General features: G+C 39.4%; 3 protein-coding genes and 1 long non-coding RNA gene across 4 annotated transcripts; 3 read left to right on the forward strand and 1 right to left on the reverse strand.

Annotated features, from left to right (window-relative positions):
• Positions 1–5,394: 5,394 nt before the first annotated feature.
• On the reverse strand, positions 5,395–6,927 carry LOC146526587 (uncharacterized). Its single transcript, XM_085206981.1, has one exon. It carries the CDS (start codon positions 6,721–6,723, stop codon positions 5,395–5,397), a length of 1,329 nt encoding a protein of 442 aa, XP_085063107.1. The 5' UTR covers positions 6,724–6,927.
• A 1,270-nt stretch (positions 6,928–8,197) lies between these two features.
• LOC146526588 (uncharacterized) lies at positions 8,198–9,694 on the forward strand. The gene has a single exon (XM_085206985.1). It carries the CDS (start codon positions 8,222–8,224, stop codon positions 9,533–9,535), a length of 1,314 nt encoding a protein of 437 aa, XP_085063111.1. The 5' UTR covers positions 8,198–8,221; the 3' UTR covers positions 9,536–9,694.
• Positions 9,695–13,588: 3,894 nt separating this feature from the next.
• On the forward strand, positions 13,589–19,092 carry LOC146526589 (uncharacterized). Its single transcript, XR_014879387.1, has 2 exons — positions 13,589–13,712; positions 18,924–19,092. It is a non-coding gene; the product is annotated as an uncharacterized LOC146526589 (long non-coding RNA).
• Positions 19,093–24,184: 5,092 nt separating this feature from the next.
• LOC146526590 (uncharacterized) lies at positions 24,185–24,826 on the forward strand. Its single transcript, XM_085206982.1, has one exon. It carries the CDS (start codon positions 24,185–24,187, stop codon positions 24,824–24,826), a length of 642 nt encoding a protein of 213 aa, XP_085063108.1.
• The last annotated feature ends 1,602 nt before the right edge of the window (positions 24,827–26,428 follow it).

Here is a 26,428-nt window from a genome sequence, read left to right on the forward strand (position 1 = left end):
CCTTGCAGAGTCAACAAATGTTTTTTTACGGCAGGACCACGTCCGCACACCACTGGAACCACCTTATGCAGGCCCATACAAGGTTCTCAAGAGGACTCCTAAATATTTCAAAATAGATATATGTGGTAAGCCTAATAACGTTGGTGTGGACAGGATTAAGCCCGCATATGTTACGCGAGAGGCCGTTCCTGTATCAAAGAGGATAACAACAGCACCAAAGGCTGTCTCTCAATCTGACGTGGAGCAGACACTTGAGAGGCGGACAAGAAGCGGAAGAAGAGTCAACTTTCCAGACTACTATCGCCCTTAACCAGGTCTCTGGTGGGGGGGAGTACTGTAGGGAACATTACTTATTCAAAATTTATATTAATATATTTACTAGAATCATCCGCACGCAGCGCATTGGAACAATTCAAACCTGTTCCGAGTTTTTTTGCTATGCGTGTCGTAGGCTGCTAGCCAGCATCGCCACGTTTAAAGAGTCGGCTAGAATCGCTTGCGACATTCACTTGTGTATCCATTGCTCTCTTAGCTTGCATTCAATTTTCTTTGAATGATAACTTAACTTCTTGCTATTACGTGCTAGTTTAGCTTGTATTTTCTATTGGTATTTATTTAAATTTCTTTATTTCCTTCTGTGAGTGTTCAATTATTTTCTCTTCACCTATCTGTGCAGTAAATAAATTTGGACAATTTCTCCACAAAATTTGGATCTTTAATTTTACTCATTTAGTGTAAAATAAATATTAGATCATATTAAATAGCGGTATCACATATCTACCGCTATACCAACAAACAATAACAAGTTAAATGGGCTTCAAAATTAACTCTTAATAATAGCTTTTATTTAATTCCACAAGATTTTTGGATTATATTATCAATCATTAGCCTTTTCCCTTCTTACTCGAAGCCTATAGAGTCATGTCCTTGCCTTCGCTCAATAGAGATTAACTCAGAAGTCTTCTTCAACACTATAAATTAATTATATTACTAGATACAGGGGGTACCTGCGCTACGTTTTCATTAGTTTGTGCACTTAAGTCTTGGGATATACTGCTCATAGACTGCTTCACTTACCTTATGTGGTCTTCTTATGTACTTCCTTAAAGATGATACTATTTTCTTCTCAGTATTATTTACTTTAGTAGATACGTCCTTTATCAATGATCTAGTTACTCTATTGTCAACTCTGTACTTCGAACTGGGTGTTATTTTAGGGTTAAACTGCCTAACTTGTCTGTCATTAGCATTATATTTAATTAGTAAGTGGACACTAAGTTATTAGGAACAATAGTACTGATACTCGTACTGTCAGTCTCTGATGTGAAAATCTTATGTCTGTCGTTGTCAGGCTCTATGTTGTTATCGTTGTTATTACTAGATACAAGGGGTACCTGCGCTACGTTTTCATTAGTTTGTGCACTTAAGTCTTGGGATATACTGTCAATTAGATTGTGGTCTTTATTATTATTAGAGTTTACGGTTGATAATGATTCTATATTATTATGAAATATTTCATTCATAGGAAAGGCGTCGGCTTTTCTATTTTGTTTGCCTTTTTTATATATAACATTATATGGTCGTAATTTAAATGTACCTATGTTACATATGGTTCGTCCTTCTGAATTGGTATTAATGACTTTGGTTATAAATTTTCCATTTTTAACATTAATAATAGCAGCAGGGGATGTTAATCCCTTAGACCAAATATAGACGTCGTAGATATAAAATCCGTCAGCTAGTCCATATTCACAATGCTTAATAAATTAACATAAACTCTTCTATTTCAATAAAATAACAAATGTATTGGAGTTGTCTACTTAAACATGAATTTATGCCGTGACATGACCATGGTTCAACCTGAACCTGAACCTGAACCTGAACCTACACTTTAACCAACATGTGTGATTTAAATGTAAAGACAAAAAAAACGGCATTTTCAATTATTATAGTTATCGAGTTTAAAATTAATAATAAAAATATATAAATATATATAGATATGTATTTTTAATTTAATTATTTTTTCTGTATAAAACACATTTTATATATTTTTTTTTTATTTATATTATAAAATTATTAAAAAAAATTTGGTATATTTTTTAAAATATGCATTCATTGCCATCTATTATCATAATATGGAAGTTATCGTTCCTGGCATTAATCCCGGCTATTACCAGGGTCTGCCTTCCTACTTAACCTACTCCACTTTGCACGATCTTTTGCGTCCTCGGTGGTTAGACCACGTACAATAGACCATGGCTTGTTATATTCTAATAGCTACGGGATCTGATGTTCCTATGAAATTCAAGCACATGTGTTGGCTCATTTTATTAGTATCTCATTTTATTTGTGTTCAAAGATTTGATAATAATTCCTGGTTTTGGATAGTTGTTATTCTTAGATATTTGAGTGTCTCTTTATCCTATGAGGGCCAGCCAGCTTAGGGAACTTTGGTGTTACTTATTAGTTGTTCAATTGATTTCCTTTACCGTTTACCATTTGTTTGTTGAAAACATGATTTCAAAAGTGTTGGCTCTGTTTCAATTGTAGGCAAATATTTTTATTTGTTTATTGGTCCATTATTGTAGATTGAGTGTTTTGATTTATATTTTTCTCTGGAGCTTTAATATTCTTGGTTATTATGATTCAAAGTCGTGTAATTGTAAAGACAAAATATCAATTATGTGCGTTTATGGCCAGATTAGACAGTGTCAGTTAACTTAAAACTTTTTACGAATTTCGAATGTCAAAGTCATTTGAACAGGATATGAATTTCAAGGGCTTTTATGTTAATATAATCTTTATAATTAGAATGGTAGAAACTTTAAGTGACGAGAAATAAAAATAATTATGATGTGTGCAAGTCTAAGCTTATATTGTTTCGAGTTTCAGAAACATGGCCACATAATATCGCCCGAGGTCAAGGGCCATATTGTGATGTGAATGGTGCAGTTGGTGAAGAAATGAAGTGAATGATGCCCGAGGATAGGGCTTGAGAATGAATGATACCCGAGGATAGGGTTTGGGGGCGAGTGGTGCCCGAGGATAGGGTTTGGGGGTGGATGATGCCCGAGGATAGGGTTTGGGGGCGAGTGGTGCCCGAGGAAAGGGTTTGAGGGTGGATGCCACCCGAGGTTAAGGAGTTAAGCATTCATCCTTCATCATTCGTCCCTCGTCATTCATCCCTCATCGTTCGTCCCTCATCATCCGTCCCACATCATTCGTCTTTAATCATTCATCTTCATCATCGGTGATACCCGAGGTTAAGGGTAATGGATGGATTATACCCGAGGTTAAGGGTAATGGATGGATTACACCCGAGGTTAAGGGTAATGGATGGATTACACCCGAGGTTAAGGGTAATGGATGGATTACACCCGAGGTTAAGGGTGATGGATGGATTCTTTTTCAGGTTAAGGATAATGAATGGATGGATTATACCCGAGGTTAAGGGTAATGAATGGATGATACCCGTGGTTAAGGGTAAGAAACTACTCGCAGTTAAGGATAAAGGAAGCTTAAGCAAGAAGCAGGTTAGTGAAATCATTTTTGAGTTGTAATATCTATCTATAATAAAAGACCTTTTGACCTCGTGAGAAGCAATATTATTTTATAGTGAAATTAACGTAAAGTAATAAAATGACATATTTTAAACAATGATGAATAAGAATTAATTCGTGTCGTCTGTGCTTTTATTGGAAACGCATCAGTACAGACGCAGCACACTAGCGCCACCTAATACAATCGGTAATGGAAACAATATCAAATGACGTCCCCGCAATGACAGCGACATTTATTATGAAAATTATGCTAACATTATCATTTTTCATATTAAAATAAACATTTTGATAGTTTTCTTCTACTTATAGAACAAAAAAGAACTAAATAGGACGCCAATTATTTAAAATAAAAGCAGTATTCATGAAATATCAAAAATTTACATTTTACTACATTTTGTTTTTTTTGCTCTAAATCAAAATGGCGCAAATATGCGCAAAATTTTATTATTTCCCGTAATTCTTGAATAGTTGTAGTATACATAAATATAGTTTTCTCGGCAGCGGCAGCCAGCGGCAACAGTGAAAACTCCAATTCAAAATATAAAAATGTTAAAATATAACACTTCTAAAAATGTAAGATATATTTTTAAATATAGGTTTTTATTATATACTAATTATGTTTTCTTAACCTTTAATTCCTTCACCCTTAACAAATTCTATATTATAATTATACGCGGATAGGAATAACGCATAACGTTGCAAACGGTTTGCGGCTAGTTCAGGAATGCTTTGTTTTGTTCCGATAATCGATAACAACGGCTTATGATCAGTGCGTAACGTAAATGGAACCGTCCGCCCGTACCGCAAATACTATCGCCGTCGCTTCTTTCTGTATTTGTGCATAATTACGTTCCGCCTTAGACAAAGACCGCGACGCGTACGCCACCACGCGCTCCGAGCCGTCCGCCTGCCGCTGCGCGAGCACCGCGCCCAGCCCCGCGGGCCCCGCGTCCGCCGTCACTATCGTCGTCGACTCGGGGTTATAGTGTGCTAAAACTCGATCCGATATCAATTCCTTCTTAATTTTCGTAAATGCATCATTCTGTAACTTCCCTAAATCCATGGCTCGCCTTTTTTTAATAATGAATGCAACGGATTCAATATGCTCGACGTGTTTGGAACAAAACACCTATAATAATTAACCATGCCGAGAAAAGACTTCAACTCACTGACATTTTTTGGACACTGAGCATCGAGTATTGCTTTTATTTTTTGATTTGACTTGTGCAGCCCGTTTTTATCAATTATAAAACCTAAATATTCCACTGAAGATTTAAAAAATTCACATTTATCTCGTTTTAATCGTAGCCCCGCGTCTTGTAACCTACTTAGGACTAATTGTAATCTTTGTAAATGCATAGTTTTAGTGGGCCCCGTTATTAATATGTCATCTAAAAAGATACACGTTCCTTCTATGTCAGACAATAACTGCTCCATTGCTCGTTGAAATATAAAAGGTGCATTAGCTAATCCAAACACTAATCTATTAAAACGGAATAACCCCTTATGAGTATTAATGGACGTTAAATTTTTAGAATCGTCTAGAACTAACTGGTTATAGGCCCTTGACAGGTCGATTTTTGAAAATTCGACCCCACCATGTAATTTAGAAAATAGCTCTTCTATTCTCGGTAATGGGTAATTGTCCGTGTATAAAACTTTATTTAACGTAACTGAAAAATCTCCGCAAATCCGTACATTTCCGTCTGCCTTTAAAACCGGTACTATGGGAGTAGCAAAATCTGAATGGTCTATTTTTTCTAAAATACCTAAACTCACTAATCTTTTTAGTTCTGACTCCACTTTTGGCTTTAAAGCGAAAGGAACCGGCCGCTTACCGGAACTTAAGTTGCGAATTTGGCTTGATTTTTAGTGTAATTTTATATTTATTAAAACGGCCTAATTCATCCACAAATAGCTTTTTAAATGTTTCTGTCCAACCGTTACATACTTTATCATCCGTTATACTATGACATGTCATCCTGCATAACTGCAAGTTAAACGCACTTATAAAATCTCGACCTAAAAGTACCGGCTGATGAACAGAACAATTTAAAACATATATTTTCAACATTTGTGTGTGACCTTCATATTCAACAGGCACCACTATAAATCCTAAAGGGTGCATTTTACTGCCATTATAACAATTTAGAACCACACGACAGGATTGCAACTCGGCCCGCCCCGCGAAACATCGCTCGTACACGTGTTGGGGCAACACGGAGACGGCACTGCCGCTGTCTAACTCACACAACAATCGCTCGCTACCGATTAAAACTGTTTCCGTCATCGGCGCTCCGTTTATACACTTAATATTAAAACTATTTAAATCACCTTTTTCGATGTCGTTCTCATCATTACTAAAAAAAATATTATTATATTTAGTAATTTGTTTCCCGCACATGCGTTGTAGATGTCCTTTCGTATTACACTTGCGACACGTATAATTAGCAAAACGACATTCATTTTTGCTGTGATTCCTGTAGCCGCACACTGCACAAACCGGTTTCACGTTATTCAACTTCGCCGTCGCCGCTGCTCGTGCTCGCACCGCGAACACCTCGGTGGCGCCGGATGTGTCCGTCGCCGTCGCGTGGCGATGCGAAGTCGCAGGTTCGATGCTCGCCCTATGCAATGCTAACCGGGCACATCGAATATTTGTTGCCAACTCCAGAGCTTTATTGAATGTCAACGTTTCGATATTTTCTGCGAACAATCTCTCTTTTTCCTTATTGTTTTCCAGTCCCAACACAAATCTATCCCTTAAAGCGGTGTCAAGATCTGATTTGAACTCACAATGCTGCGCTAGGCTGCGAACTCGAGCCGCCCAATCCGTTAGGTCTTCCCCAGGATGCTGTTCCGCTTTATAAAATACGTATCGTTCCGCAAACGTACTTTTCTTTACGACGAAATGAGTGGTGAGCTTTTGCAATAACGTACTGTATTCTATATTTTCCAAGTCCGTAGGGTAGGCCAAGTCTTTCGCTATCCGGTACGTGTCCTCAGCAAAAGATGTCAATAACAGGGCTCGACGTTTCACTCCTGCTTTATCGTTCTCCTCGCTAATATTGTTAGCTGTACAATATTGCTTAAACCGACTGATATAAATATCCCATTGTTGCGAGTGGTGATCATAACCGAGTGTACTCCCAAAAAACGCCATTTTCGTATTATCCTCGAAAATTTATAATGAAATGCACTTTATACACGTTGTTGCAAACGTCGGTAAGTCCCTCGTCGCCAATTTGTAGTATTTTCGAGATAATAGAAGAATAAAATGCCAACTGATTTGTACACGTTTAATGTCCGATCACAACTGAGTAAGCCAACGCTTTATTTAGACTTACCCTCAACTTATAATAATCACTACAAGTATGATCAACTCCAGGAATATATTTTTCTAGGAGAGTCTCAAATACATCAAAATAGTTTATGGGTAGCGTAGGACTATAAAAGACACCAAGTAAAAGCTTTAGCGAGCCAAACAGACCTTCAATAATTATATGCTCTAAGGAATTCGAGTAGGCTGAAGGGGATTTATCTAAAATAGTAAAGGGAATGTGACTGCGAAGGTAGATAGCTACACCCCCCTCCACCCTTTTCTGTCCTATCATTCCTTATAAGATGGAAACCTGGTAAAGCATAAGCCGTTGAAGGCAAGCAAGGTTTCAAAAACGTCTCAGATACAAGTAATGCGTGAATGTTTGTAACGTCAAAAGATTCGAGTAAATCTGGATACTGGGCGGGAATACTTTGCGCATTGATGTGCACGACATTAAAGTTTTTGGAAAAGGAACTAAGTTTGGAATTTAACAAGGAATTAAGAGGCACCGGGTCAGGAATGCTATGGAAACTGTCATCGGATGCAGTTGAAGCACACTGGTGAAATATGTCATTATTTATGCTGTCGCTACTAGAACTCGTATTATAATGCATACTTTATTTATATATAAATATGATAATACGTAAATTAACAATATAAATAACTAAATAATAAAATAAATAATATAAAAATATATTGAAAATCCAGTAAATACAATAAAAAGATAAAATAACAAATATAAAATATTATAATAACAAAAATAAATATATATATATATATATAATATATATAAATATAATAATAAAAAACAACCAATAAAAAAAAAAAAAAGAAAAACCTAAAATCTATAGTAATCAATTAAATTACATCACATGCCTGCCAGCAATCAGTTCTTAAAATAAAACAAACTTAATAAAACAAAATCAAAATAATCAAATAAAGTACATAATATAAATAATATAATAGTGAGCGTAAAACGAAACATTGCAATATCATATGCTATCTGTGTCAAAAGCCACCGCTTATGATATTGTCCTCGACCAGGGACTTCGCTAACGTTTGTTTTGGTTGACACACGTGTCAGTGAGGATTGTATTTAATTTAGTGTTGTTCATTGTTTTAAGTGGAAAAGTTTAAGTTTTTAGAGGTTCCATATTAACAAGGTGTTTGGTTTTAGTAAGTGTTTGTGTTGTTATTTGCTAGATTGGTGTTATTATATATATTTGAAATTGTAGGTTAGGATTTAAAATGGATCCAGACCCCCCGCCTGATCCCCCTGATCCTGGTGGTATAGAATCTCAGGTAAGTAGAAAAAGGCAAAGTGTAGATTCTCATCCTGATGTTGATATGGTTAAAAAAAACCATAATCGATCCATCCACTGCAACTCCTTCAATCCAAAATATTTACACTCACCCCTCCCTTTCCGAAAATGCTAAGTCATACCTTGAATCCGATAAAGGCCCTTTCATTGTGTATGTGGCGAGGGAAATTCCTGACCCGGCAGCTGGTACATCTATTAGAGCTATCAGGTTTGGCCAGTTTCTACACAAGAATAAAATTAACGACATCATTGATGGTGGTATTAAAAACATTGGTCGCAATAAGATTAGCGTTGAGTTCTCAAATGCTACTGCAGCGAATTTATTTTTGACTAACCCATTATTGAGTCTATGTAAATATGTTGCTGTTATTCCAACCTTTAACATCACTAGAATGGGTATAGTAAGAGATGTTCCCGTTGACTTCTCATTAGATGAACTTGTCGAGTCCTTGGTATTTCCCTCTGGGTGTGGTCAGGTATTGAAAGCCAGGAGATTAAATAGGAAGAATGTAAGTGAGGGGGTAACTACATGGATTCCGACACAGTCGGTTGTAGTTACGTTCCGTGGACAGATGTTGCCTGATAGGGTCTTTTCCTATCACTCTTCCCTCCCTGTAGAACCCTACAAGTTTCCTACCATTCAATGTTTAAATTGTTGTCGGTTTGGCCATGTTAAAGCACAGTGTAGGTCTAAGCCTAGATGTTACAGGTGTTCCCAGTCGCATACTGGTGATACATGTGACATAACCAAGGAGGAGTCTAACTGTATGTATTGTGGTAGCAAGCATTTTGCCAATGACAAAGATTGCCCCGAGTTTTTAAGACAACAATCAATCAAACTTTTAATGTCACAGGAGTGCATATCCTACATGGAGGCGTCATCACGTTTCCCTTCTTCCCAACGCTCTTATGCTGATATGGCAAAAGAAGTGTTCTCCCATCCTATCCCCTCATACCAACCAATTCCCAAGAATAAATCCCTGTTACCACATTCCAGTGTTCCAGTCGGTCCTAACAAATCTTATCGTAAGACTGTGTTCCAATTTCCCCGTCCCCGTGCTCCTTTAGCAAAGGGATATGATAGGCCAGCTCACCAGGCAATAACTGGTAATTGTCCCTCTTCCCTCCCTAATGGTTGTGCTCTTAATCAGAGTGTTGATAATTCAGCAATGACAAGAAAGGACCTGTTAGTCGTTCTAACAGAGACCCTTGTGAGCATAATCTCTTCCTCTGATGAATTTCCTTTACCGTCCCACGTTGCCCAGAACCTTACTAAAATCTATAATAAAATCATTAATAATGGATCCATTGAAATTCCTCCAGTGGAATAGTAACAGTATTCGGCCTAAAAAGCATGAATTACTGAATATTATTTCACTGTATCAGCCTGTCATTGTTGCCCTCTCGGAGACATGGTTGTTGCCTGATTCCCATTTTAGGGTGCCAGGTTTCTCTTGTTTGCGGGAGGACAGGAGTGACGGGTATGGAGGTAGTGCTATTCTTATCCTGCACTCCTCTTCCTATTCCCGTATTCCTCTTCCACCTCACAATCAGCAGATTAATGCTGTTGCTGTGAGGGTTTTTAATATCTCCTTTCTTTCCGCTTATATCCCTCATCCTTCCTCTTCCCTTTTCCTTAAGCTGAAGTCTATTATCTCTGCGCTTCCTAGCCCTGTGCTGGTCCTGGGTGATTTTAACACTCACCACACTATGTGGGGGTGTTATTACTGTGATAGATTTTCTCCTTCGTTGGTAGACATAATTGACGATGTGGATCTCTGCATTCTCAATGATGGCTCACCGACTCGTAGGGTTAATCCTAATCAGAATCCTAGGACTGCTATTGACCTCTCCTTATCCTCTCCTTCCCTGGCTTCCCAACTATCATGGTCTGTACTTCCTTCCACCCATGGTAGTGATCACTTCCCAATTCTGTTATCCCTCAATAATTCACACTCTCCTACTGTTAATCCCTATTCGACCCTTAAATATAATTTAAAAAAAGCTAACTGGTCTGAGTATGCTGACTCTGTGGATTATATGTTGGGCAATCTTCCTGAGTCTGATAATTATGAGAATATCGTTCTTTGCTATGATAGGTTTATTTCTGTCATTTTATCTGCGGCTGACTTACATATTCCTAAAAAGCGCTTCATTCAGAATTGGATGCAGTCCAATCCCTGGTGGGATCAGGAATGCTCTGATTCTGTCGATCGGCGAACGTCTGCCGAGGTGACATACGCGGCCTGTATGTCAATGGAGAATTTTATTGAGTACCTACGCAGTGATGCGAAGTTTAGAAAATGCATTTGTAAAAAGAAAAAGCTTGGCTGGGTCAATTTCTGTGAATCCCTAAGTCCCCGCTCCTCTTCCTCTCTAGTGTGGACAAACGTTAGGAGATTTCGCAGATCGCTTAACAATGTCAACTCTCCAAACTCCAATAATCCTTCCAGTTGGCTTAATGATTTTGCTGACAAATTGGCCCCTCCTTCTGTGCCATCCTATGACCTTTTTGTATCCTCGCCGGTTGAATCTTCAGAGGAAATGGATTGTCCTTTCTCCTTTGAAGAGCTCAATAACGTCTTAACGGATTTAAAGGACACTAGTCCAGGAGAGGATGGTGTCTCTTATTCTTTTGTTACTAGATTAAGTGAACAAGCTAAGCGCCATTTTTTAAATCTGGTAAATATTATATTTCAATCAGGCAACATTCCCAACTCATGGAAATCCCAAATTATTATTCCTTTGCTTAAACCAGGAAAGTGTTCTTCCGATCCTAATTCCTATAGACCCATTGCTCTATCATCTACTTTATCAAAAATTGTTGAACGGCTTTTGAAAAACCGTTTGGAATGGTTAGTGGAAAGCAGGAATATACTAGCACCCTCTCAATTTGGTTTCAGAAAGGGGTTAGGTACCATAGATAGTCTCAGTGTTTTAACTACAGACATTCGACGGGCTTATGCCAAAGGAGAGTATCTAGTTGGTGTTTTTCTGGATGTTTCATCTGCATATGATGGTGTTCTTCTTCCGGTACTCAGGCAGAAACTTCGACAGCTGAGTATTCCGCCGAGGATGTCTCATTACATATGCAATTTGCTGACCGGTAGAACGGTATCTGTTAAGCACCCGCTTCTTACTGTACCTTCCAGACTCGTCTGGAAAGGTCTTCCTCAAGGTTCAGCTCTGAGTCCTCTGTTGTATAATTTATACACGCATGACCTCGAACTGTCTGTCAATAGTTTTTGCAACATACTTCAGTACGCTGATGATATCGTTCTCTACTACAGCTCAAAATCTGTGGAGGACATAACTTTTCGTTTGAATACTGCTTTGCACTATCTTAACCAATGGCTTTCCGATCATGGCCTGGCATTATCAGTGCCTAAATGTCAAGCGATGATATTTACAAAAAAGTGACTAATTCCAAATTTTAACATTTTATATGATAATATTCCCATTAATTTTTCGGATAATGTAAAGTTTTTAGGTTTAATACTCGACAAACGATTGAACGGAGTTGCACATGCTGAGTATCTCAGCAAAAAATGTGAAAAAGGCATAAATGCTTTAAGAGCTGTGTCTGGTGTGTGGTGGGGTGCACACCCTTATACTCTTAAATTATTATATCATGCAATAATTCGTAGTCAGATTGACTATGGTTTATTTGTTTTAGACCCCTTTAATAAAGCAGCGTCAGAAAAGCTCAATCGAATTCAATATAAATGTCTTCGAATCATTCTAGGTGCAATGAGGTCTACTCCCACTAACGCACTCCAAGTAGAGTGTGTTGATCCTCCTCTTCCTATCCGTCGTCAATATCTCTCCGATCGATTTGTGGGCAAAATGTTACAGCTTTCTTCCCATCCTTTAAGGTCTAAGCTATCCGAGTTAGCCGACCTTATCCCTCATGACAAACCCCTACCATATGTACTTAATAGTTTCCTTAAATTTACCAATCTTCCTCATCCTCTGTCCTGTTCTCCATCTAACCCATTGTTTTGTACACCATACAAGGCTTTGGTTTATGCTCCTCGTATCATCACAGATCTTGGCTTGATCAAAGAAGATCCTGGCACCAACACAAAGTTTCAAGATATAATTCAACTCAATTGGTGTAATCATCTTCTCATCTACACTGATGCGTCAAAGCTCTCTAAAGAAGGCTGTGTTGGTGCAGCATGCTGGATCCCAAAATTCAAAATTATTTTGCAATTTAAATGTCCTCCCGAATCCTCTGTGTTTACAGGTGAGGCTGTTGCTTTATTAGAAGCAATCCTGTTTGCACATTCCCATGACTTTATACAGACGGTTATTTTTACTGACTCGCTAAGCTGCTTAATGGCGTTAAGGGGTAACCCATTTCATAGTAAATTAAGATCTTCAATTGTTTTAAGGATTCGTAAAGAATTGTACTCATGTTATCTAAAGGGTTTGGATATTACTTTAGTTTGGATTCCAGGGCATTCTGGAATTAGTGGGAATGAATCGGCAGACTCCTGCGCTAAGTTAGCTACACAGTGTGGCACTTTAGATCATTTCTCTAATTCGGCCCAAGATTTATTGTCCCTTGCATCCACTCATCTCGACGAATCCTGGAGTAAATTCTGGGAAAGATCAATGTCTCTAAAAGGTAAGTACTACGCTTCTATCCAACCTTCTATCCCAAAGCGACCTTGGTTTTTTTCTCAAAAATTTACTGAACGGAGAATTATATCGACAATTTGTCGCTTGCGTTTTGGGCATGCATGTACGCCTGTTCATCTGGCTAAGATCAGGGTCAGGGATCACTCTCTGTGTGAATGTGGCCTCGACGACGGTTCTCCTTCTCACATCCTTTTCTCTTGTCCTAAATTGACCCGTCCCTTATATGACATCCTTCCTTATAAAGTTCCCCGCCCCCTTAATGTTCAGTGTTTGTTAATGTTTGTGTTTAGTCCGTTATGTAAATTTTTATGTAAATATATTAAGAATAACAAAATTAAACTGTAAACTAACATTTTTGTAAAATAATAGTATAGATTTTAGTTTAGATTTAGATTACTAACCCTCTTGTTTATATATTGTATATATATATTTTTTTTTGTATTGTTATAGGTGAAGGCAGTATTTTAACTGGACCACTCTTAAAAACATGCATTTTTCTGTTGTGTAATATTATTTCTCTTTTTTTACCGTACAATCTCTTTCGTGAGTTCTCCATTCAACGTGACACTGGCGAAGTGATTTTGTGCTCAACTGGCACGCTCGGAACGCCATATTAGAAAGAACAGAACAGAACAGAACAGTCCTCGACCATTGACAAGTTAAATGTCAACTGTCAATATGTCAACCACAGCGAGTAAACATTAATTTATTAGTTTTTTTTTTTTTTCGCTGACGTTTGTTTTGGTTGACACACGTGTTCGTGAAAATATCTTTTTTTACTATTGAAAATGTTTATCTTACATAGTGGAAACAATATATAATAGTGTAAATAGATCCATACTAATAAGGTGATTGGTAATAGTAAGTAGTTGTGTTGTCTTATAGTTTAGATTAGTTTTAGTATATAGTTAGGTTATTTTATTTTAAGATGGATCCTGATCCTCCACCTGACCCCCCTGATCCTGGGGGGGGTTATGTAAATCCCACAGAACAAGTAGTGAATAGGAAAAGACAAGGAGAGGAAACATCCTCAAATCAAGATATAGTTAAAAAAACTATTATAGACCCATCCACCGCTACCCCTTCCATCCAAAATGTATGGATCCACCCTGCCATGTCCGAAACTCCAAAATCCTATATTAGTACTGATAAAGGTCCGTTTATCGTGTATGTGTCAAGGGAATCTCCTGATCCATCTGCAGGGACCTCTATAAGAGCCATTAAATTTGGTCAATTTCTCCATACTAATAAAATCACTGATATAGTTAATGATGGAGTTAAAAATGTTGGTCGCAATAAAATCAGTGTCCAATTTACATCTGCTGATGCAGCAAATAGATTTTTGAATAATCCTGTTCTTAGTCTATGTAAATATGTTTGTGTAATCCCGACATTTAATATTACAAGGATGGGAATTGTAAAAGGAATTCCCGTTGAATGGTCTTTGGAAGAGTTTGTTGGCTCACGAATATTCCCTAGTGCGTGCGGAGAAGTTATAAAAGCAAGACGAATGAACCGCAAGAATGTAAGTGAGGGTGTAGTTACATGGGTTCCAACTCAAACTGTTGTAATTACTATACGTGGCCAACAATTGCCTGAAAGAGTATTCTCCTATAAATCTGTCCTTAATATTGAACTTTATAAATATCCTACAATCCAGTGCCTTAATTGCTGTCGTTTTGGTCATGTTAAGTCACAGTGTAGATCAAAGCCAAGGTGCTATAGGTGTTCCCAGTCTCATACTGGTGATGCATGTGACATCCGGCAGGAAAATTCAACCTGCATCCATTGCACAGCTAAACATTTTGCAACTGATAAAGGGTGCCCTGAGTATGTAAGACAACAGAACATTAACTCGGTTATGTCGCAAGAGTGTATTTCCTATATGGAAGCATCCTCTCGGTTTCCATCTGTCCAACGTTCCTATGCAGATGTTGCTAAGGAAATGTTTTCACCTCCTATTTTCACGAACCTCCAATCCCAACAAAGCAGACCTGCTGCTTCTTCCCCTAAATCCTACTCTAAAACAGTTTTCCAAGCTCCCCGTCCCCACGCTCCTATGGCAAAGGGATACAATAGACAAGCTCACCAGTCCATTATTAGCAGTTGTTCCTCATCCCTTCCTAATGGTTGTGCACTTAATCAAGGTTCAGACAGTTCAGCAGAATCTACAAAGGATCTGTTGATTGCTTTGACTGACACTCTTGTGAGCATAATCTCAACTGCTGATGAACTTCCTTTACCGTCCAACGTTGCCCAAAACCTTCTCAAAATCTTCAATATCCTTTACAATGGCTCCACTATCCTTCCTACAGTGGAATAGTAAGAGTATTCGTGCTAAAAAGCATGAATTACTTTATATTATTTCTCTGCATAATCCTGTCATTATTGCCCTCTCAGAGACGTGGCTGGTGCCTGACTCCCGATTCAGGGTGCCAGGTTTCGCCTGTTTAAGGGAGGACAGAAATGACGGGTATGGAGGTAGTGCTATCCTCATCCAGCACTCTTCTCCATATTCCCGTATTCCTCTCCCTTCTCATAGTCAACAGTTGAATGCTGTTGCTGTGAGAGTCCTTGGTATTTCCTTCCTTTCTGTTTACATCCCCCATCCTTCCCCTTCCATCTTTTTACAGCTTAAGTCTATTATCTCTTCGCTTCCTAGCCCTGTGGTGGTCCTGGGTGATTTTAACACCCATCACACTTTGTGGGGGTGTTACTACTGTGATGGATTTTCGCCTTCGTTGCTGGACATGATTGATGATGTGGATCTCTGCATTCTCAAAGATGGATGGATGGATCACCGACTCGTAGGGTTAATCCAAATCAGAACCCTAGGTCTGCTATTGATCTTTCCTTATCTTCTCCTTCTCTTGCTTCCCAACTATCATGATCTGTACTTCCATCTACCCATGGTAGTGACCATTTCTCGATTTGCTGTCCTTAAATAATAGACTTCCTTCCACTCCTAGTCCTTCCCTTCCCCATAGATTTAATTTAAAAAAGGCCAACTGGAACGAGTACGCCGACTCTGTGGATTGCATGTTGTGCAATCTTTCTGAGTCTGGTAATTATGAGAGTATCTTTGTTTACTATGAAGGGTTTGTCTCTGCTATTATGTCTGCTGCTGACCTACATATCCCCAAATACCGCTCCATTCAGAATTGGATGCATTTCAATCCCTGGTGGGATCAGGAATGCTCTGATTCTGTCCTTCGGCGAACATCTGCCGAGGAGTCATACGCAGCCTGTATGACTATGGAAAATTTTATCGACTACAGACGCAAGGATGCGAAGTTTAGAAATTGCATTTGGAAAAGGAAAAAACGTGGTTGGATAAGTTTGTGTGAATCCCTAAGTCCTCGTTCCTCTCCTTCCCTTGTTTGGACAAATGTTAAGAGATTTCGCCGATCTCTTAACAATGTCAGCAGTCCCAATTCCAATAATCCTTCTGTTTGGCTCAACGATTTTGCAAACAAATTGGCTCCTCCTTTTGTCCCATCCCAAGATTTATTTATATCCACGCCGGTTGAATCTTCGGAGGAAATGGATCTTCCTTTTTCCTTTGAAGAACTTAAAAACGTCTTAACGGATTTAAAGGATACCAGTCCAGGTGAGGATGGTATTCCTTACTCCTTTATTACAAGATTAAATGATAAATCTAAACACCATTTTCTAAACATGATAAATAAAATATTTCAATCAGGCAATATACCCAACTCATGGAAGTCCCAAATTGTTATCCCTATCCTCAAACCTGGAAAATGTCCTTCAGATTTTAATTCCTATAGACCCATTGCCCTGGCATCTACTATATCTAAGATTGTTGAACGGCTTTTGAAAAATCGACTGGAATGGATAGTGGAAAGTAGGAATATCTTAGCGCCCTCTCAGTTTGGCTTTAGAAAGGGGCTAAGTACTATTGATAGTCTCAGTATTCTTACTACAGATATTCGACGAGCCTTTGCCAAAGGAGAGTATTTGGTTGGTGTCTTCTTAGATGTCGCATCTGCATATGATAATGTTCTTCTTCCGGTGCTCAGGCAGAAATTGCATCAGCTGAGTATTCCGCCGAGGATGTCCCATTACATATGTAATCTGCTGACCGGGAGATCGGTATCTGTAAGACGTCCGCTTCTTACTATACCTTCCAGACTTGTCTGGAAAGGTCTTCCTCAAGGTTCAGCTCTTAGTCCGCTGTTGTATAACATATACACACATGACCTTGAATTATCTGTTAATAATTTCTGTAACATCCTTCAGTATGCTGATGACATCGTCCTCTATTACAGCTTAAATTCTGTGGAGGACATAACTTTTTGTTTAAATACTGCCTTGCACTATCTTAACCAGTGGCTCTCTGAGCATGGCCTGGCATTGTCGGTAGCTAAATGTCAAGCGGTCGTGTTTACAAAAAAGAGAGTAATTCCAAATTTTAAAATTCTGTGTGATAATATTCCCATTCATCTAACAGAAAACGTCAAATTTTTAGGCATAATACTTGATAAACGATTGAACGGAGTTGCTCATGCTGAATATCTCAGCAGGAAATGTGAAAAAGGCATTAATGCTTTGAGAGCTGTGTCTGGTGTGTGGTGGGGTGCACATCCTTATACTCAAAAACTGCTGTACAATGCTATAATTCGCAGTCATATTGACTATGGATTATTTGTGTTAGACCCCTTTAATAAATTACCTACTGAAAAATTAAACCGAATACAATATAAATGTCTTCGGATTATCCTAGGTGCCATGAAGTCTACTCCTACCAATGCATTGCAGGTGGAGTGTGTAGATCCTCCACTTCCTATCCGCCGACAATTCCTTTCTGACCGATTTGTGAGTAAAATGTTGCAGCTGTCTTCCCATCCTTTACGGTCTAAGCTATCTAAGCTAGCGGATCTCATCCCTCAAGGCAAACCTTTACCATACCTGCTTGATAGCTTCCTTACACTTACCTCTCTCCCTAATCCTTTGACTTGTTTTCCTTCTAATCCACTATTCCTTACACCGTATAACGCCCTAGTTCATTCTCCTTGTATTATCACAAATCTTGGCCTAACCAAGGGGGATCTTGGCACCAACACAAAATTTCAATCCATAGTAAATGAAAATTTTTCAAATCGCATCCTCATCTTTACAGATGCATCAAAGCTTTCAAAAGAAAGCTGTGTTGGTGCAGCTTGCTGGATACCAAAATTCAAAATTATATTACAATTAAAATGCCCTCCCGAATCATCTGTGTTCACAGGCGAGGCTGTTGCTTTGTTAGAAGCAGTCCTGTTTACACATTCCCACAATTTTAAACAGACGGTTATTTTTACTGACTCACTAAGCTGCTTAATGGCCTTAAAGGGAAGCCCATTTTATAGTAGATTGAGATCTTCAATTGTTTTAAGGATTCGTAAAGAATTGTACTCTTGTCATCTAAAGGGTTTGGATGTTACTTTGGTGTGGATTCCAGGACATTCTGGAATCAGTGGGAATGAATCTGCAGACTCCTGCGCTAAATCAGCTATTCAGTGTGGCACATTAGACCATTTCTCCAATTCAGCCCAAGATTTGATGTCCCTTGCGGATATTCATCTGCATAAGTCCTGGAATAATTTCTGGAGTGAGTCAAAATCCCATAAAGGTAAGTATTACGCCTTTATCCAACCTGATATTCCTAGGCGACCTTGGTTTTATTCTCAAAGGTTTATTGAACGGAGGATTATTACAACAATCTGTCGCTTACGTCTTGGGCATGCTTCTACTCCTGTACATCTAGCTAAGATCAGGGTCAGGGACCACTCTCTGTGTGAATGTGGCCTGGACGACGGCTCCCCTTCCCACATCCTTTTTTCTTGTCCTAAGTTAACTCGTCCTTTATATGATGTCCTTCCTCATAAAGTCCCTCGTCCTTTAAATGTTCAGTGTTTGTTAATGTTTGTGTTTAGTCCTTTATGTAAATTTTTATGTAAATATATTAAACTTAACAAAATAAAACTTTAATTAACACCCATGTAAAATATTATATATTACTAATCTAATGTGCTGTGTGTATATTGTAAATTTGTGTTTGTTTTGTTTTAGGTGAAGGCTGTACTTACACAGGATCTCTTTTTTTTACATGTATTCTATAATTGTGTATATTTATCTTTTTTATTACCGGTCAATTTCCTTCGTGTGTTTTCCATACAACGTGACATTGGCGAAATGAATTGTGCTCAACTGGCACGCTCGAAACGCCATATACCGAGAAATCAATCAATCTATTATCAGTTTGCTTTTTCGCTGACGTTTGTTTTGGTTGACACACGTGTTAGTGAAAATATCTCTTTTTAGTGGTCCTTATTTACTTAGTGGAAACATTATATAATAATGTAAATAGATCAATAATAATAAGGTGATTGGTAATACTAAGTAGTTGTGCTGTTTTATAGTTTAGATTAGTTTTAGTTTATAGTTAGGTTATTTTATTTTAAGATGGATCCTGATCCTCCACCTGACCCCCCTGATCCTGGGGGGGGTTATGTAAATTCCACAGTTCAAGCTGTGAATAGAAAAAGGCAAGGTGAGGAAACATCCTCAAACCAGGATATAGTTAAAAAAACTATAATAGACCCATCCACCGCTACTCCTTCCATCCAAAATGTATGGACCCACCCTGCCATGTCCGAAGCCCCAAAATCCTATATTAGTACGGATAAAGGTCCCTTTATTGTGTATGTGTCAAGGGAATCTCCTGACCCATCTGCAGGGACCTCTATAAGAGCCATTAAATTTGGTCAATTTCTCCATACTAATAAAATCACTGATATAGTTAATGATGGAGTTAAAAATGTTGGTCGCAATAAAATCAGTGTCCAATTTACATCTGCTGATGCAGCAAATAGATTTTTGGCTAATCCTATTCTTAGTCTATGTAAATATGTTTGTGTAATCCCGACATTTAATATTACAAGAATGGGTATTGTAAAAGGAATTCCCGTTGAATGGTCTTTGGAAGAGTTTGTTGGCTCACTGATATTCCCTACTGCATGCGGAGAAGTTATAAAAGCAAGACGAATGAACCGGAAGAATGTAAGTGAGGGTGTAGTTACATGGGTCCCAACTCAAACTGTTGTAATTACTATACGTGGTCAACAATTGCCTGAAAGATTATTCTCCTATAAATCTGTCCTTAATATTGAACTGTATAAATATCCTACAATCCAGTGCCTTAATTGCTGTCGTTTTGGTCATGTTAAGTCACAGTGTAGGTCAAAGCCAAGGTGTTATAGGTGTTCCCAGTCTCATACTGGTGACGCATGTGACGTCCGGCAGGAAAATTCAACCTGCATCCATTGCACAGCGAAACATTTTGCAACTGAAAAAGGGTGCCCTGAGTATGTAAGACAACAGAACTTTAAGTCGGTTATGTCGCAAGAGTGTATTTCCTATATGGAAGCATCCTCTCGGTTTCCATCTGTCCAACGTTCCTATGCTGATGTTGCTAAGGAAATGTTTTCACCTCCTGTTTTCACAAACTCCCAATCCCAACAAAGCAGACCTGCTGCTTCTTCCTCTAAATCTTATTCTAAAACAGTTTTCCAAGCTCCCCGCCCCCACGCTCCTATGGCAAAGGGATACAATAGACAAGCTCACCAGTCCATTATTAGCAATTGTTCCTCATCCCTTTCTAATGGTTGTGCACTTAGTCAAGGTTCTGACAGTTCAGCAGAATCTACAAAGGATCTGTTAATTGCTTTGACTGACACTCTTGTGAGCATAATCTCAACTGCTGATGAACTTCCTTTACCGTCCTACGTTGCCCAAAACCTACTCAAAATCTTTAAAATCCTCCACAATGGCTCCACTATCCTTCCTACAGTGGAATAGTACAAGTATTCGTGCTAAAAAGCATGAATTACTTTATATTATTTCTCTGCATAATCCTGTCATTATTGCCCTCTCAGAAACGTGGCTGGTGCCTGACTCCCGATTCAGGGTGCCAGGTTTCGCCTGTTTAAGGGAGGACAGAAATGACGGGTATGGAGGTAGTGCTATCCTCATCCAGCACTCTTCTCCATATTCCCGTATTCCTCTCCCTTCTCATAGTCAACAGTTGAATGCTGTTGCTGTGAGGGTCCTTGGTATTTCCTTCCTTTCTGTTTACATCCCCCATCCTTCCCCTTCCATCTTTTTACAGCTTAAGTCTATTATCTCTTCGCTTCCTAGCCCTGTGGTGGTCCTGGGTGATTTTAACACCCATCACACTTTGTGGGGGTGTTACTACTGTGATGGATTTTCGCCTTCGTTGGTGGACATGATTGGTGATGTGGATCTCTGCATTCTCAATGATGGATCACCGACTCGTAGGGTTAATCCAAATCAGAACCCTAGGTCTGCTATTGATCTTTCCTTATCTTCTCCTTCTCTTGCTTCCCAACTATCATGGTCTGTACTTCCATCTACCCATGGTAGTGATCATTTCCCGATTTTGCTGTCCTTAAATAATAGACTTCCTTACACTCTTAGTCCTTCCCTTCCCCATAGATTTAATTTGAAAAAGGCCAACTGGAACGAGTGCGCCGACTCTGTGGATTGCATGTTGTGCAATCTTTCTGAGTCTGGTAATTATGAGAGTATCTTTGTTTACTATGAAGGGTTTGTCTCTGCTATTATGTCTGCTGCTGACCTACATATCCCCAAATACCGCTCCATTCAGAATTGGATGCATATCAATCCCTGGTGGGATCAGGAATGCTCTGATTCTGTCCTTCGGCGAACATCTGCCGAGGAGTCATACGCAGCCTGTATGACTATGGAAAATTTTATCGACTACAGACGCAAGGATGCGAAGTGTAGAAATTGCATTTGGAAAAAGAAAAAACGTGGGTGGATAAGTGTTTGTGAATCCCTTAGTCCTCGTTCTTCTTCTTCCCTTGTTTGGACAAATGTTAAGAGATTTCGCCGATCTCTTAACAATGTCAGCAGTCCCAATTCCAATAATCCTTCTGTTTGGCTCAACGATTTTGCAAACAAATTGGCCCGTCCTTTTGTCCCATCCCAAGATTTATTTATATCCACGCCGGTTGAATCTTCGGAGGAAATGGATCTTCCTTTTTCCTTTGAAGAACTTAAAAACGTCTTAACGGAAGGATACCAGTCCAGGTGAGGATGGTATTCCTTACTCCTTTATTACAAGATTAAATGATAAATCTAAACACCATTTTCTTAACATGTGTGGGCTACTCCCTCTAATTCTAATTTATTTATTTAATATTTAATTATATATTTACATGTCCCATATTTATTTATTAATTTAAAATCGCTTTATTATATTAATATTAATTATTTCTAAAACAAAATTATTTATTTATTTCCTATACAAAACACACAACTCTCATATTATTTAAAAACTTAATTTACTATAATGTAATTGCTACATTAGGCGAGCGGCGTCATTTTAGTCAACAGGTGATCGTTAGCGTTAGATCGTCGCTAGACGCAAATCACCAGCCAGTGAGTCGCAAACGTCCAACTAACGCGGATCCCTTGTCGCTCGCTATTTTATCGGCCATTTAATTAATTACGTCACTATTTTCAACGTTCTCATATTTTAGCTATTCACTCTTACTCCTTCTCTATTCTTTATATGTGTGGACTATTTATGTGTGGACTATTGTTGTAAATGCAATAAATATTTTGTGTAGTAAAAGACTATTTATTTTTACTAATCACCGCACCAACCACTAAACTGGTGACCCCGAACAGTGCACATAATGAGTGATAGCAGTGAATCCGTTAAAACCGCCGGTTCAGGTAACGACGACCGCGCGGACCACGTCACCGTCCGTCGCACGCGTAAGGTGCGTGTGCCAAGTGAACGACACGATTCGTCGTTGGGATGTCGGAATAATTTTAAAATTCCACAAATTTTCTGCGGACGATCCTGAGATATGGTTTGCGTTATTAGAAGGACAATTCAATAATTATAATACAGGGTGAGTCATATTGAACTTTCCGATTTCAATAAGGTGTGTATTAAAAACAAAGCGACATGCAGTAAAAATTATTTTATTGTTTGAAAGCACATAACATGCAGTTTTAATTTAGTTGGTTTTAAAAATGATATCCTGTAAATGTCTACCTCCATTGACCACACACTGCTGAAGCCTTTCCCGGAAGTTGTCCATTACTCGTCGAGTCATATTCAGCGGAATAGCATTGATTTCTTCCGTGATTGCAGCCTTCAGTTCATCGATGGTTCGGGGACGATGCGTGTACACCTTTTCCTTCAGGTAACCCCAGAGAAAGAAATCGCAGGGGGTTAAATCAGGTGATCTCGGCGGCCACCCAACGTCACCTCGCAAAGAAATGAGATGACCGGGAAACATTTGTCGCAGGATTTCCATTGAACGCCTGGATGTATGGGCTGTAGCACCATCTTGTTGGAACCAGATGTTATCGTTGTCATGATTCTGCGTTAATTCCTCCAATTTCGGTTTCAGAAAAGTTTCAAGCATGTCGCAATACCGAGCAGAGGTAACTGTGACGACTTGACCATCTTCTTCAAAAAAATAGGGACCCCACACACCAAACTCTGCAATAGCGCACCACACTGTCACTCGAGGGCTGTGAAGTGGTCGTTCGTGTAGGTTTCGTGGGTTATTCTCAGCCCAGTATCGAAAATTCTGTTTGTTGACAGTTCCGGCGAGGTGAAAATGTGCCTCATCACTGAAGATCAAAACAGCAGTGCGGGGGATCTGCTGAATGTCGCGGCATAAATTTGTTCGTGTGTCTAAGTCTCTAACTGTTAATTCTTGCACTACCTGAATCTTGTATGGGTGAAATTTAAGGTCTCTATGCAGTATTCTGCGGACACTACTGAAAGATAATCCTAGTGAAGCGGCATGTTTCCGAACAGAACGCCGAGGGGATTGTTGAATTGAAGCCCGCACTCTATCCACGTTTTCCGCTGACGTTGACGTCCTAATTCGGCCTTGTGGTCTTGTTTTTAATGCTGATGATGTTGCTCTAAAATTTGATACCCAATTTCTGATTGTTGGTCCAGTGGGAATGGGATCACGTCGACCAATAGCAAAATGTAAACGGAACGCACGCTGTGTTGTGATCACGTAGCCGCCATTTTTAATAAACTCTTCAACTACGAACGCACGATGTTGTCCCGACCAAGCCATTGCTCACACTAAAACTGCATGTCATGGCGCGTCTAATGACACCATCCCCACCCTTCTACTCCTTCCCTTCTTCGTGCAACGTCCTTCCAAAACCGGAAAGTTCAATATGACTCACCCTGTATTACCAACGACCATGCTAAGTACACTCATGTCATAACTAACCTGGACATGACGAATGCGAAAGCGGTAAAAGATATCGTCATTAACCCTCCAACGGAAAATAAATATAAGAAAATTAAAATGGAATTAATTCGGCGACTTACTGCTTCTCAAGAAAAGAAGGTTAAACAATTACTCACACATGAGGACCTTGGGGACAGGAAGCCCTCGCAATTTTTGCGACACCTTCAAGACCTAGCAGGACCTTCGGTGCCGGAAGATTTTATTAAGACGATTTGGTGTAACCGTTTACCGAAAAATATTCAAACCGTCCTTGCGTCTCAAACTACCCACACCCTAGAACAATTATCGGATTTGGCAGATAAAATACAGGAAATTACTTCACCTTACAATGTTGCATCAACATCGACTACTGCGCCAGTACATCCGCCCAGTGAGATTGCTGAGCTTAAAAATATGGTGGAAAAGTTAGCACTGAAGTTGGAAGAACACACTCGGGCTGCGTATCGTCCGAAGGCTCGCGGTTCATCACCTCAACATCGTTCCACTTTGCAGCAAAGGATAAGGTCGCAATCTAGTCACCGAAAGTACCCCATTTGCTGGTACCATGCAAAATTTGGGTCTAATGCAACAAAGTGTGTAAAACCATGCGAATTTGGCAAAGCGGGAAACTCCAGGGGCAGTCGCTGATGGCGACTGACGATTGCCCCTCCTCTGCGAGTCGCCTCTTCGTGAAGGACCACTCTACAAAGATGGATTTCCTGGTGGACACCGGGAGTGACCTATGCGTCTATCCCCACTCCGCGCTTAGGGAACGACGTGCCAAGACGGACTACCACCTCATCGCTGCCAATGGAAGTGTAATAGATACATACGGGTATATCGAGCTTAGCTTGAACTTTGGCCTTAGGCGTAATTTTTCGTGGCGCTTTATTGTAGCTAACGTTATTAAACCAATCATAGGCGTTGATTTTCTTAGCTTTTATAATTTAGTTGTAGATTGCCGCAATCAACGGCTTATCGACAATGCTACCACGCTTTCAGCCAGTGCTTCTTATGCTAACCATAATATTAATTCTGTTAAAATAATTAAAGGCGACACTAAATTTCATAAAATTTTAGATATGTATCCTGAAATTACTCGCCCTTCTGGCATAATAGGTACACCAAAGCACAACACAATGCATTTTATACGCACTACACCTGGTCCCCCAATTGAATGCAATCCTCGTAGATTAGCACCTGACAAATTAAAAATAGCACGACAGGAATTCCAGCTGATGCTGAGCAACGGCACTGCGCGCCCTTCCGAGAGTTCATGGTCTTCACCCCTACATCTCGCACCCAAAAAAGAAAATGGGTGGCGCCCCTGTGGCGATTATCGATTACTCAATGCACGCACCGTTCCTGATCGATACCCAATCAGGCACATTCACGATTTTGCTCACAATATCTCTGGTTGTAAAATATTTTCCTCCATAGATTTAATGAAGGCGTACAACCAGATACCAGTGAACGAGGAGGACATCAAGAAGACAGCAATAAGTACACCTTTTGGTTTGTTCGAGTTCCCCTATATGACTTTTGGTCTCAGACCCGCAGGGCAAACCTTCCAAAGGTTTGTTGACGAGATCACCAGGGGCCTCGACTTTTGTTATTGTTATCTCGATGATTTCCTCGTATTTTCCAGAGATGAGGCTGAACACGAGCGGCATCTTCACGAACTCTTTCAGCGTATGAAAGAATATGGCATCGTCGTTAACACCTCAAAGTGCGTTTTTGGCGTTAATGAGGTGACATTTTTAGGATACCATATTTCGGCAACAGGTACCATTCCGCTCGAATCCAAGGTACAGGCGATTAAAGATTTCCCCACACCACAAACAGCCAGGCAGCTGAGGCGTTTCCTGGGGATGCTCAATTTTTATAGGCGCTTCATACCACACGCCGCTGAAATTCAAGCACCTTTAAATGCCTTGCTTACAGGGACAATTAAAGCTTCCCACCCTGTCAACCTTTCTCCAGATGCATTATTAGCTTTTGATCAATGCAAAGAAAGCTTGTGCAGTGCTGCACTACTTGCACATCCAGATTGTCAGTCAAAGTTAGCATTAGTAACTGATGCATCTGACTTGGCAATGGGCGCAGTTTTGCAACAATTTTCTAATGGAGAATGGCAACCACTTGCATTCTTCTCGCGGAAGTTCACTCCGGCTCAGCAGAAGTACTCGCCATATGATCGGGAGCTTTTGGCCATATATGAAGGAATCAAGTACTTTCGCCATATGGTTG

This window comes from Heliconius melpomene, unplaced genomic scaffold, assembly GCF_056956725.1.
Source record: "Heliconius melpomene rosina isolate 202511_hmr_F unplaced genomic scaffold, ASM5695672v1 ptg000023l, whole genome shotgun sequence".
In the NCBI taxonomy this organism is placed as follows: domain Eukaryota; kingdom Metazoa; phylum Arthropoda; class Insecta; order Lepidoptera; family Nymphalidae; genus Heliconius; species Heliconius melpomene.

Bases quoted from the DNA above. Each gene is read 5' to 3' on its own strand.
- LOC146526588 (XM_085206985.1), top strand. From the start codon at position 8,222: ATGTTGATATGGTTAAAAAAAACCATAATCGATCCATCCACTGCAACT.
- LOC146526590 (XM_085206982.1), top strand. From the start codon at position 24,185: ATGACGAATGCGAAAGCGGTAAAAGATATCGTCATTAACCCTCCAACG.
- LOC146526587 (XM_085206981.1), bottom strand. From the start codon at position 6,723: ATGGCGTTTTTTGGGAGTACACTCGGTTATGATCACCACTCGCAACAA.